General features: G+C 40.5%; 1 protein-coding gene across 1 annotated transcript in view; it reads left to right on the top strand.

The window, feature by feature from the left end:
- ANAPC5 (anaphase promoting complex subunit 5) overlaps nt 1–12,254 on the top strand; it is a 34,350-nt gene that overhangs the window by 1,159 nt on the left and 20,937 nt on the right. Inside the window, exons 2-6 of the mRNA XM_031670105.2 lie at nt 2,554–2,633; nt 3,104–3,213; nt 4,073–4,265; nt 9,923–9,989; nt 12,019–12,120. Of these exons, the coding sequence (XP_031525965.1) occupies nt 2,554–2,633; nt 3,104–3,213; nt 4,073–4,265; nt 9,923–9,989; nt 12,019–12,120 (552 nt within the window). The remainder of the gene's footprint in view (nt 1–2,553; nt 2,634–3,103; nt 3,214–4,072; nt 4,266–9,922; nt 9,990–12,018; nt 12,121–12,254) is intronic.

Raw genomic sequence — 12,254 nt, 5'->3', positions numbered from 1 at the left:
TGAATACATACAGACAGTTCCCCCACTTAGCATGGCTTGACCTACAATTTTACGATTTTTCGACTTCAAGGATGATGGCAAAAGCAATTCTCATTCAACTGAAACCTTTCTTCCAGTTTTAAATTTTGATCTTTTCCTAGTCTAGCGATATGCAGTATGGTACTCCCTCATGATGCTGGGCAGCAAGCTGGGGCTCCCAGTCAGCCATGTGATCACGAGGGTACTGAACTGATACATGTACAAGCATTCTGTACCCGTGCAACCATTCTGTTCTTCACTTTCGGTACAGTATTCAGTAAATTAGATGGGATAGTCAACACTTCATTATAAAATAGAATTTTTAAAAGTTTTGTGTTAGATGATTTTTGCCCAACTGTAGGCTAAAATAAATATACTGAGTGTGTTTAAGGTAGGTGATGCTAAGCTATGATGTTCAGTCTGTTAGGTGTATTTAATGCAGTTTTGACTTACAGTATTTTCAGCTTATGATGGATTTATCCTGATGTAACCCTGTCATAAGTTGTATGTGGACTGACTGAAGTGTGATATGCCCTCCTTCTGGTAGGTGGGTGTACACATGTGAATTGGGAGGATTTTTTAGGGGACATATAGTGTTAAGCTGGAGTTTGAAGGACCAGCAATTTTCTGTTGAGGAACACTAGACGTAGAAACAAATATCTGGGGTCCTGAGCCCCCAAATTATGGTATCTGAAGAGGTCAACCTAGTAAAATTAGTACCCACAGTTGCATTTCTGCAGCTCAATACAGTTTATAAAGGGCTGTTTTTTTTAATCCATCATCTTTTTTGGGGGGTAAGGGGGAAGAAGGGGTACTGAAGACAGGTTAGATGACTTGCCCAGTAGGTTAAATAAAAGGAATGTAGGGTCTGTATAACTCGCAGCACATTACTATTATAAGTGCAGTTCCCCATTATTCAAATAAAAATGCTAAAAAATTTGATAGAGACTAGGAAAAAAAAACAGTAATCCTGGTGTCTTAACTCATACACTACCTTTGTGCTTGCTGGTTTTTGTTTTGTTTTGTTTTGTTTTGGTGGGGGGAAGTAATCAGGTTTGTCTGTTTGTTTGTTAATTAATGGCGGTACTGGGGATTAAACCCAGGACTGGTGCATGCTAAGCACGAGCTCTGCCATTGAGCTATATACCCTCCCCCTGTGCTTGCTAGTTTTTGTGTCTTGAATTCTCCTTCTGATTCTTTGCCTGGCTAACTACTGTATGGTTTTAATCAATGTGTATATAGAATTTGTCTAGCAGAGTTCCAGCCTTTACTTATTTACTTACTGTTTGGCTTTAAAAATTAGCTAATTTCTAACTACTCAGCTGATACACAAAGATTCATTGTAAAAACTTCAAATGATACTAAAATTGATGGAGTGGAAGGCTTTGGTGCTTCTGCATGCCCTCTAGTCCTCTTCCCTCTCAGATTATCATGTTAATGTTCATTCATTCAACTGTGTATTGAGTAACAGGTCAGAATGGATCTTTCTAGACCTTTTGCTATATGTGTATATAGACAGATTAAGTGGATGCATTATGGTTATAACTATATATACATATGTTTTAATTTAATTTTGTCCCCTCCCTTTTTTTTTTAACCTAAATACTACTTCTATTCTACTGATTATTCCTTTCACTTAACAAGTCTTGGACATCTTTCCACATCAGTGCATTTGAGTAGATGTACTTCATTCTTTTCAATGGCTGCATTGTATTCCACAATAAGAAAAGAAACATAATTTTACTTATAATTTTAATTAATATTTAAATTTATGAATTATAAGTGAACTCTTTATTGATGGCCTTAACAGGTCTTTTTTAGTTTTTCTTCATTTCAGACAATGCATGCCGAACATACCTTCCCCAGCGGTGGGATTGCTGGGTTGTCCGTATCTAAAATTGATGTATGTACTGTCAACTTACTCTCCAAAAAATATTCAGTGTTTAGTTTTAAACCTCGGCTAGGGTGTAATTGTCTTGATAGCTGAAGTTGCATCCTCTCTGTCTCTAATGGTACCTTTTATGGACTTGGGCACGTGGTATGACTGCCTACCTTGCAGCATTTGGGGAGGGATCAAATGAAATTGTGTTTATGAAAAACAGGACACCTGTGTTTGTATAGTGTTCTCCAGGTTACGAAATACTTTGAATTATTTTACTTAATCTTCCACACACAGGGGAGATTATTATCTCCCTGATAAAGGAAACTTGGGCTCAGGCAGGCTGCGACTTTGCCGTGTTCTTACAAAACTAAGGAAGAAGGAACTGGGAGATTCCTCAGACTACTGATTCTGTGCTTTTTTTTTTTTCCATTTAAAATCATTCCTACAACTAAAAGAGAATGCTATGTAAATGTGAAATGTTACTTTAATGTTTTATGTAGATAGGTTTTTTCCCCTTCCTGATTTGAGATTTTATGTTTGAAGTGATTGTTAAGGCAGAGAGATTAATAGGTGAATTCATGTTTGCAGCTCTTTATCAGTCTCCAGCTCTTTAAAATCTTTCTGTAACCTTCATCTCTCTCTCCTTTACCCAGGGCCCTGATATTACACTGTCTAAACTTTATAAGTTAATTGAAGAATCTTGTCCTCAGCTGGCAAATTCAGTACAGATCAGGTAAACTTCCTTTTCTTCTGTATGTATGAAAAGATGTCAAAGTAGATGAAAATTGGAAAAGGGCACATGGTGATTAATTCCTTAAAAAAAGGTATCTTTATTTGCTAAGTTGTTTCCCTAAGTACCTTAATTTATGTATTTTGAAAAATGGATAACAGTAAGTATACTGCTTCACATTTTTTTATTCTATATGGATCTACCTTGTTCTTTATTGTTGATGCAGTGAATTCCATTTTTACTGGCTGATAGGTTACTTTGAGAAATTTTGTAATCAAGCAAACATCACCAGTGATACTTTTCAGAATATGAGAGTGACACTTTGGATGGTCAAATTTGTTTTTTGTGCCACCATTTTATATGAATCTGAATTGTTTTTAAAATAGATTTATGTTAGATAATTGTGGAATATGAAATGTGGGAAGATGTTGAAAAGGCCTTCCTAAAACATACACCTCAATTTTCTCATTCAGAATCAAACTGATGGCTGAAGGCGAACTGAAGGATATGGAACAATTTTTTGATGACCTTTCAGATTCTTTTTCTGGAACTGAACCAGAGGTTCACAAAACGAGTGTAGTAGGTATGAAATTCTTCTAAGGAGAGCAGAGAACATTTTCACGGAAGTGACCTGCTCTCCAGGTCATGTCTATTGTTACTGTGCTCTGACAGATGCAGTAGGGATGTTGGACATGTTTTAGTTTGTGTTTATTGCCTTGTCATTTTGATCTATGTTTAAACCATTGTCTTGTGGAAAAGCATCTTCTGTTTGCCTGCTGTCATCAAAGTGTTAGCCTGGTCATGGAACCCCTTAGGGTTTCTCAGCTCTTACTCCCTGTCCTCTGATCACTTGTCTGCATTGTACGACTCTTAAGTCAGGGTCAGCAACTAAACTTTTATGAAGAGAGGTAAATAGGAGAATAGTATTGATACAGTTTATAAGGCAAGGGTATGCATGAAATTTCCTGGTGCTTTTCTGTTAGCTTTTTAACCATGCTCCGTCCGTCTGGCTTTTTGTTCATGGTGGTTGTGTGCGATATTCACCATCAGTTCTTTACGGATCCTCCACGTGCCAGGCTGTGGACTTTAAGATAAACATGGCCTTCCCCTTACGGAGGTCCCGTCCTTGTGGTTGTGTGGGGAGGGGCAGGCAAACAGTAAGAAGTAAACAAATCAGATACGTTCAGATAGGTATGACAGTCATGAAAAAATATATTGGATGGATAAAGAGTGGGGTGCGGGTGGGAGGACTGAGCCTTTAACATAAAGAGAAAGCCAGCTTTGTAAAGGTGGGGAAAGAACACTCCCGGTGGAGAGAACAGCAACCGCAAGTGCCTTTCTTTGGATTATTTTGAAGGAAGAATTGCAACAAATACTCATCGACTTTGTGTAGCCTGGATTTCACGTTAACGCTTTCACCTTGTCTGTGTCTCATCTTGTAGGTTTATTTCTGCGTCACATGATCTTGGCCTACAGTAAACTTTCTTTCAGTCAAGTGTTTAAACTGTACACTGCCCTTCAGCAGTACTTCCAGAACGGTGAGAAAAAGACGGCGGAGGACGCTGATATGGAATTGGCCAGCAGAGAGGAGGGCGAAAGGAAAATGGAGAAGGAAGAACTTGATGTATCTATAAGGTAACTTGGGTTTTTCCGGCAGGGATCCCTTTCCTGTGAAATGGCATCGTCACAGGCGCAGTGAATCCTCACTCACCCCAGGTCACGTTCTGGCTGTCATCTCTTCATCCCTCCAGATCCAGGAAGCTGACCCTTGCAGGCTGCGTCAGTGGGCTCCCTGCCCTCTGACTTCTGATTGGGCGGTGCTGGTGGGAGATCCAGAGGGCAAGAGTAAGGGCAGGGTGTTGATTCACTGGCTCCCTTCCTTTGAGGTCATGGTGGGCTCATGATAGGGTCACAGGTGGCCTGCTCTGCAGACCTCGGGGGCCCAGCGACAGGGAAGTTTTCCCCAGCCTGGCGTGTAAGGTGCCTCAGGGCCTCACTGTTACCAGCCCTGGGGACTGTTACCCCTTATGGCTCCTCCACCTCCTGCCCCTATTTTTATAAGCAGTCTTTTATTAAACTCTTCTCAAATTACCCCCATTTGAATATGCCATTCGCTTTGTGCTGGGACTCTGAGTGGTAGTGCTCATTACATCTTAGTGAATTAAGAATTGATCAGTTCACTGAAAATTGATTGAATGCCTGCAAAAATTTAAGCACTGGGGATGTTACCACTGCTCACCTAATTGTTCAGGCTTAAAACCGAGGCTCCCTCCTAGGGGCCTCCCTCTCCTTCACCCTGGCAGCCGATCTTTCAGCAGATCTGGTCAGTCCTGCCTCCGAGATACAGTCGGAATTAGCTCCCTTCTCTCCATCACCACTGCTTCCCGTGGTCTGAGCACCGAATCTCTTTCCTGGATGACTGCTCTGGCCTCCTAACTGGCTTCCTTGTCTCTCTACTCATTTCCTTGCATTCAGTTTTTCACGCAGCATCCAGGGGAACTTTTACAAGCATAAGTCACATTCTGTGTTTTTATGTCCTCAACCCTCCTTGACTATCCTTGGAATTTAGACAGAAATCCACTCCCGTGGCCTTGGTGCCCACCTGACCTGGCACCTGTCATCTTCCCCACCTCTTCTCCATTCTCTCCCTTCCTTATAAGAGTCTGCCTGGTCCCGTTTGCTTTCAGTTTCTTGAATTCTTCAAGCTGAGGTCAGCCTCAGCGTGCCGGGCATGCTCTGTCCTGGCCTCTCACCTCACTTTCTCCCTTTCACCACCCAGCTCTCAGCTCCCATGTCCTCCCACAGGCCTTCCCTGACCACGGATCTGGAGTAACCTCCATCCTGAATACTTCCAGCTTCTCTACTTCCTTCACAGCTCTCCTCACTAACTAACTTTTTGCGTTATTTTGCTTACTCGTTTATATCTGCCTTTGCACCCCTTCAAGAGCTGAGCCGTTCTCTGTCATATTTCACCTAATTTTCCTCGGCACTTTGCTTGTAACGTCTGAATACGTGTTGGGTGAAAGAATGCAGAGAATCAAAACACGTAGTCCGTCGTCCACACTGGTGACTGGCCCCATAAAATGCTTTGTAGTGGCTTCTCTCCCTTCGCTGTCCCACGCCTCCTCTCCCCGACTGTTACCTGGGATCACCTCCCGGATAGACTGCTTGTACTTAGAGGGAAAAACATATAACTGTGTGCGTGTGTGTGTGTTTCGTATTCCCTGATCTCAGGGAGCCCACAGGCTGGTGAGGAGGACTGACGGGGATCAGATCACTACAAGGGAGAGTGTACTCAGAGCTCTGGGAGAGGTTAGCCCACCTGCCCTCAGTCGGCTGGCTAGCCCCCTTGGCAGGTGGGGGGCAATGGTGTGTGTGGCCAGAGCGTGCTACCCGGCAGTTCCTGTGAGTGGCCAGTGTACGGTTACGTGATTTGATCAGCATTTTCTGGAAGCAAGAAAGTTAGTACCAGTAAGGACTTCCCCAAACTCACTCGCTCAGAGTTGCTCACAGATGCTTCTCATCTAGTGGAAGGCAGCGCCTTGTAGGGTTAAGAGTCTGGCTCTGAAGTTGGACCACTGGATTTCAATTCTGGCCCCTCCACGTAGTCCCTGTGAGACAAGTCACCTCTCTGTGCTTCAGTTTTCTCATTGCATGATGGGACTCCTGTCGCCTCAGAGGGTTGTGAAAATTAAATGATAAATCTATATGAAGTGTTTATATAGTGTATATATAAAGTGTGCCTGGTATATAGTAAACATTCAACAAACATTTGCTCTCCTCTGATTTCTCTTTTAAGTCACCTAAGGAAGGCTTCCAGGCAACAGTGTAATCTTTGTTCCAGCTACTTCATCTGCTTAAAGTAGCACGTCAATTCTTCAGAAGTCTTAAAATTCAGATTTTTCTTATTTTGGTTTGACTTTCTCCTAAATTAATCTGTTTTAATTAGGTGTAACCGCATCATTTTGGTTTTATCCTATTTTAAGTATTCATCTGTGTGTAATACAGTAGGTTTCCTGTTAAGGTGTATGGTTTCAGAAAATGATGTGCATTTAGTAAACTGAATTTCATCACTGAAGTGAAAGAAATACATTATTTAAATGTTATTATAATTAAGTATTATAATTCTTTGTCCAAGAGAAATGATTTTACTTGTTATAGCATTTTTTGAATTTTATAATATGAATATAAAAACATTTCTTGATTCTTTTAAAAAGGAAAATTTCATTTTTTTCTTTTTGTGTTCTTTTCTAATATTTTCTAATGCTTCTTGCTTTAGCCCTTTCATTTTCTTTCTTTTCTTTCTTTTTTCTCTTTTTTGTTATTGGAATGTTTTTAGATCTCTTCAGGGAAATTATTTTTCTTGCCCTAGAAATTTGTATTAAATTTAGAAAGGCCAGAGGAATATTGAATAGCTTGCAAATCTCCCCTCCTACAATGAAATTATTCCTATTTGAAAATGGGAACCCACCTCTTAATTAAGAAGGGAGGGAGTAAATAGTCAGTGAGCAAATGTTTATCAGGTGATTTTTTTTAAAAATCCAGTTATAGAGGGGAGCGTATAGTTCAGCAGTGGATCATGTGCTTAGCATGCACGAAGTCCTGGGTCCAATCCCCAGTACTCCTGTTTTTAAAAAAAAAAAAAAACTCAGTTACAGAAGAAATTGCAGCCTTGAAATTTAGCTTCAGCTTTTCATTTACTTGCTGTTGCTACGGGACAGCGTTTGTTTCTTGCAATAAGAGAGGGGCTTCTAGGGTTACACCACGTGAGTTCGCAGTGGAGGCTGCTAGTCTGCAAGCTGCTGGACCAGCTTCTCTGTGCTTCTGAAAGGACCGAACAAATCTAGACATTCCCTGGCATTTCTTCACATGCCTTTGGTTTAATATAAATCTCCCAAGTTCGTTAATTTATTCAGCAGATACTTATCAGTGCTTCTGCTTCTCGTCTGCCAGGCACATGTGCTCTGCTGTCTGGAAAGAGGAGAAAGCCCTGTCCTGGTGGAGTGATGTGGGGAGGGGTGGGTAAGAGAGAGGTAACTACATTACTGAGTAGTGTGATTTCAGAGAGCGTCAGTGCAGGGAAGGAATGATGGGGACACAAGGATGCGGAATAACCGGGAGGAGCTCTCTAAGGCTGGAGCCAGGTGACGAAGGTGTACTTGAGTCCTTTTCCTCAATGAGTGCCCCGCCCCGCCCCAGACTGAATGCCTTTGTGGCTTTTTAAGAGTTACTTTCTCTGGCATGTATTTGAGGCCCTGAGGAAGCAAAGGAGGAGTTGGGACAAGGATGGTCTGGACCGTGGTATTTTTACTTGCTCTTCCCAGGCTCGTTCACATGGGCCACTGTTGCCACCACAGAAGCCAGAGCCAAATTTGATCTTTGTTTATAGCAAATGTATTTCCCTTCATTTATAGCAATTTCTCTTTGCTTGATTCTGGTTTTCTCTTTCTGTTTTATTAACTTTATTGTTCTTGTGTGCTTTATTATAAGCGACCTCAAATCTGTGTTTTGGGGAAAGGATATAAGTAAATAATTTGGTAACAGTGACACCATGGACTTTGGAGGAGGATGGGACCAGGACTGGCGAGAACCGTTTCGTTCAGATTCTCATTTGTCTCTAGCCTTTTTGTGTGCAGCCTTATTTATTTCAAGCCTTGGGCTTACTTTCTTTGAGGGATATGTTAAGAGAAAAGGGCTTCTTATTGCCCAGACACTTAGCTGTCTTCCACTTGAGAACTTGGCCTGTGAATTTTTTTCCCATTTCCCTCTAGGTCACTGTTGTTTCCCTGATCTTTGTGAAGCTGGGCTGGGGCTGGTCCTTGGCAGCTCCCATCCTTGCAGAATCTGATCGCTGCCTTGTATCAGAAATGAAACCAAGAGAGTATTAGAGCAGCTCTTCCCAAAGTGGTTTCTATGGAACACTAGTGCTTTTTTTTTTTTAAATATTTTTTAACGTATTTTTAAAGTTTTTTTTTTTTTGAATGGAGATGCCGGGGATTTGAACCCAGGACCTCGTGCATGCTAAGCATGTGCTCTACTGCTGAGCTGTACCCTCCGCACCCTTCCCCACTAGTGCTTCTTGAGAGAGGAAAGACTTCTTTGTTCAAATGAGTTTGGCAAATGGTCCTTAAATAAAAGTGAGTGAAATGTCTCTCTGTGGATTTCTCCAATAGGTATTGTGAATCTCCAAGAAAGAGAGCGTATACAGCTTTCCACGAGTGATTTAACTTCAGAAATATTTTTTTCTTTTAGAATACCTTTTTACATATTGTTTGCATGAAACAGTTTGAGAACTGTGGTATTAGACACAGTGCTTACAAAAATATTGATAAGTAAATATTGATTTTTATACATATTATAATCCTATGTAGAGAAGCTGTTTCTTCAGTGTCAGGTGGCAAAAGGGTATTATTCATACTTTTCTCCCAAAATAAGACAGTTTTATATTGTCTAGATTTCTCAAGTCTAGATTGATATCAGTATATTTCTTGTTTATTGGTTCTGTGTGATCTAAACTTCTAGGCAAATGGTTATTTCTTGGATGAAGCCTCTTTTTCTTGCTCTTGAATATAGCACCATCTGACATCTGTGGCAAGGAGTTAGAAACTTTTCATTCATTCATTTCCCAGACTCTGCCTGTTGTGTGCCTGGACATGGTCTAGGTGTTTGCATACAAACATGAGTAAGGACAGCCAAGCGTGGCAATGCTAGGTGCTGGCGTAAGTGTCACTAGGAGACAGTGGGAGCTCAAATGAGAGATGTCAGGAGAAGTTCTTGAGGGTATGACACTTGAGGTATTTTTGAGTGACAGATGGTACAACCAGTCCAACAGTGGATGGGATAGTGGGCCCTGCAGATGGAGGGGCATCTTGGCATGATAGGAGACTGTAAGGAGTTCATCAGGGGTGTAAGTGAGGGAGAGAAGACAGAGGAGAGAGCAGGACCACCCAGGAAGCACTGCGCCTACCCTGCTGAGCAGTGTGGACTTTATTCTGGGAGGTGATGGGATACCATAGGAGGACTTTAAATCAGGGATGGTAGACTCGCACTTTAGAAAGCCCCTGCTGGGGCTGTGTAGAGCTGAGACCTGCATCTGTCCATGGTTCTATTGTGTGAACTTCGGCAGGTCATTCAGCATCACTTTTTAAGTATGTCTTTTCTATTCCTGAGACAGGAGAATTCATTTCAGAAGTTCTTAAACTTTTCTGATGAAGAATCAAATTGACTTGGTAAGCATTACTGTTTTCACTTTTGTGTAGTTCTTTATTATTTTTATTTTATTTTTTTTCCAGAGAAGAGGAGGTATCTTGCAGTGGGCCTCTGTCCCAAAAACAAGCAGAATTTTTTCTTTCTCAGCAGGTATGTTAGTTCTGTAATTGTTTCTAACCCTGTGACATTGTGTGCCATGACATCTGTTTGTATGTGCGTAGGTGTATTGGTGACGCACATCATCATTTACTTGTGGCCTTCTTTTCTAAAGTAACAGCACAGCCATAGCTGTATGTCCCTTCCTGTTTTCTGTGTGACTTTATTTCTCTACTTGAGTCGTAATGCAGGTTCATTCAGTAATGATGTGTGACTAACACAGCCCCGAAACATGATTTAGAAGACTGACCTCCCTTTTCCTAACATTTTATCATGGACATTTTCAAATAAAAATTGAAAGCATTGTACAGTGAAGACCTATCTGTCCATCATCTAGATCCTACATTTAATATTTTGCTTTGTTTGCCAGGTACATTTTTTTAACACTTTTTATTGATTTATAATCATTTTACAATGTTGTGTCAAATTCCAGTGTTCAGCACAATTTTTCAGTCATTCATGGACCAGGTACATTTTTTTGATACATTTCAAGTTGCAGACCTCAGTACACTTTACCCAAGACATTTACTAGTAGTGTTTTTGAGCCGTACCTTTTCATTTTTTTCAGTAACATAAGCTGAACGTTTTCCTCTCGTGTTATTTTCAGCATAGAATTTTTATTTTTGCTCTACTTTTCTAGTTTTCCCTAATTTCGTTATTAATTTTCTTTCTGCTGAAAGATGTGATGTTTAGATCTAGATATAGGTGGTGGAATCACCCTTGCAGGTGAACTTGAAACAGATTAGAAAAACCCGTCGAGACAATCAGTTAACCACAGAGGAGCAAATACAACTGGATCCTCACCTCATCTTTGTACCTCAGTGCTTTATAGACGGATTAAGGGCTTAAATGTAAACATTTAAAGTTATAATTAGATTAGAAGGAACTATATATTAACTTTTAACTGATCTCTGGGTGGAGAAAGACTGTCCAAACATAAAAGCTGGGGAAGAAAACATGTAAGAGAAGATCATTTGATTTTTCAGCATGAAAATTAAAAACATCTGCATGTCAGTACATGTTCTAACAAAATTACCACAGAATAAAATGGGAAAAAGGATTTGCAATACATATGACAAAGGGTTAATACTTTTGCTTTAAAAATTGTATTTGCAAAGACTATTTGATGATGAAACAAAGTTTATAATATATTATTAAATGAAAAGAACAGGTAGTAAATGGTATATTCTAACTTTCTGTGTGTGTATATATATGTGTAAACACATAGACATACATAGGTGTGTGTATATACATATATATGTATATGCACACCCACACACAGATAAAAGACTGGCATAAGCTACACTGACATAAAAATTGTGTTATTTTGGGGTGGAAGAATTATGGGTGATTTTGTTTTCTTCTGTATGCTTTTCCATATTTTTGGAATCTTCTGTAATGATATAGTGAATTAAAATGGAATTTAAAATTATTACTTACAAAGAAAAATTTGTCTGCATAAAATCGAAGAGTCTATAACCCAGTTAAGTACTAATAAGTAATTTGGGATTAGTTTTCTATGTAAACTACATATTTTATATAATTGTTCCTGGAACCCTCCATGTGAAACAAATAGCCAAGAGTAGGGAGGTGTACGCCAAAAGGCCCTCTGCCTGGCCGGAGATACACACTTCCTGCCTTGAAGGTGCTTAGAGTCTGGGGGTGGGGTCAGACTGGCACTTGTCATATAATTTGAAAAGTACTGCAGGAAGGGTTGGTGCAGGGGCTTGTGGGAGCACGTAGGTGCTTATGGGACCTCACCTAGTATAGAAGGTGGCAGAAACAGGTGACTGAAGTCTACATTGGGTCCTGAAGGCTGAGCAGGAGTTTGCATGGAAGAGTATGTGGATGGGGAGTGGTGCCTGGGAGGCTCAGACTTCCAGGAAGAGGAAACAGTGTTCTGCATGGTCAGGAGGAGAGCGTAGATGCAGAAAAGAAAGTAATCAGATGATGCTGTTTCGTATTCAGTGCTGTATGTTTACTGACCATTACTTTCTACTGAGTTGTCATTTTAAAATTTCAGGCTTCTTTGTTAAAGAACGATGAGACCAAAGCCCTCACTCCAGCTTCTTTGCAGAAAGAATTGAACAACTTGTTGAAATTTAATCCTGATTTTGCTGAAGCGGTGAGTCTTTCCCAGAATTTGTTGCTAAGTTGGAAAGAGGGACAAGACGGCTCTTCCTATTGAGGTTTGCTTCATTGACCCCGGTTCTTGGAAACAAATCACGTTGTTGGCAAGTAAACAGCTCAGCCTAGGTT

The sequence above is a fragment of the Vicugna pacos genome, chromosome 32 (assembly GCF_048564905.1).
Source record: "Vicugna pacos chromosome 32, VicPac4, whole genome shotgun sequence".
In the NCBI taxonomy this organism is placed as follows: Eukaryota; Metazoa; Chordata; class Mammalia; order Artiodactyla; family Camelidae; genus Vicugna; species Vicugna pacos.
This window is presented reverse-complemented; position numbering and strand designations above follow the sequence as displayed.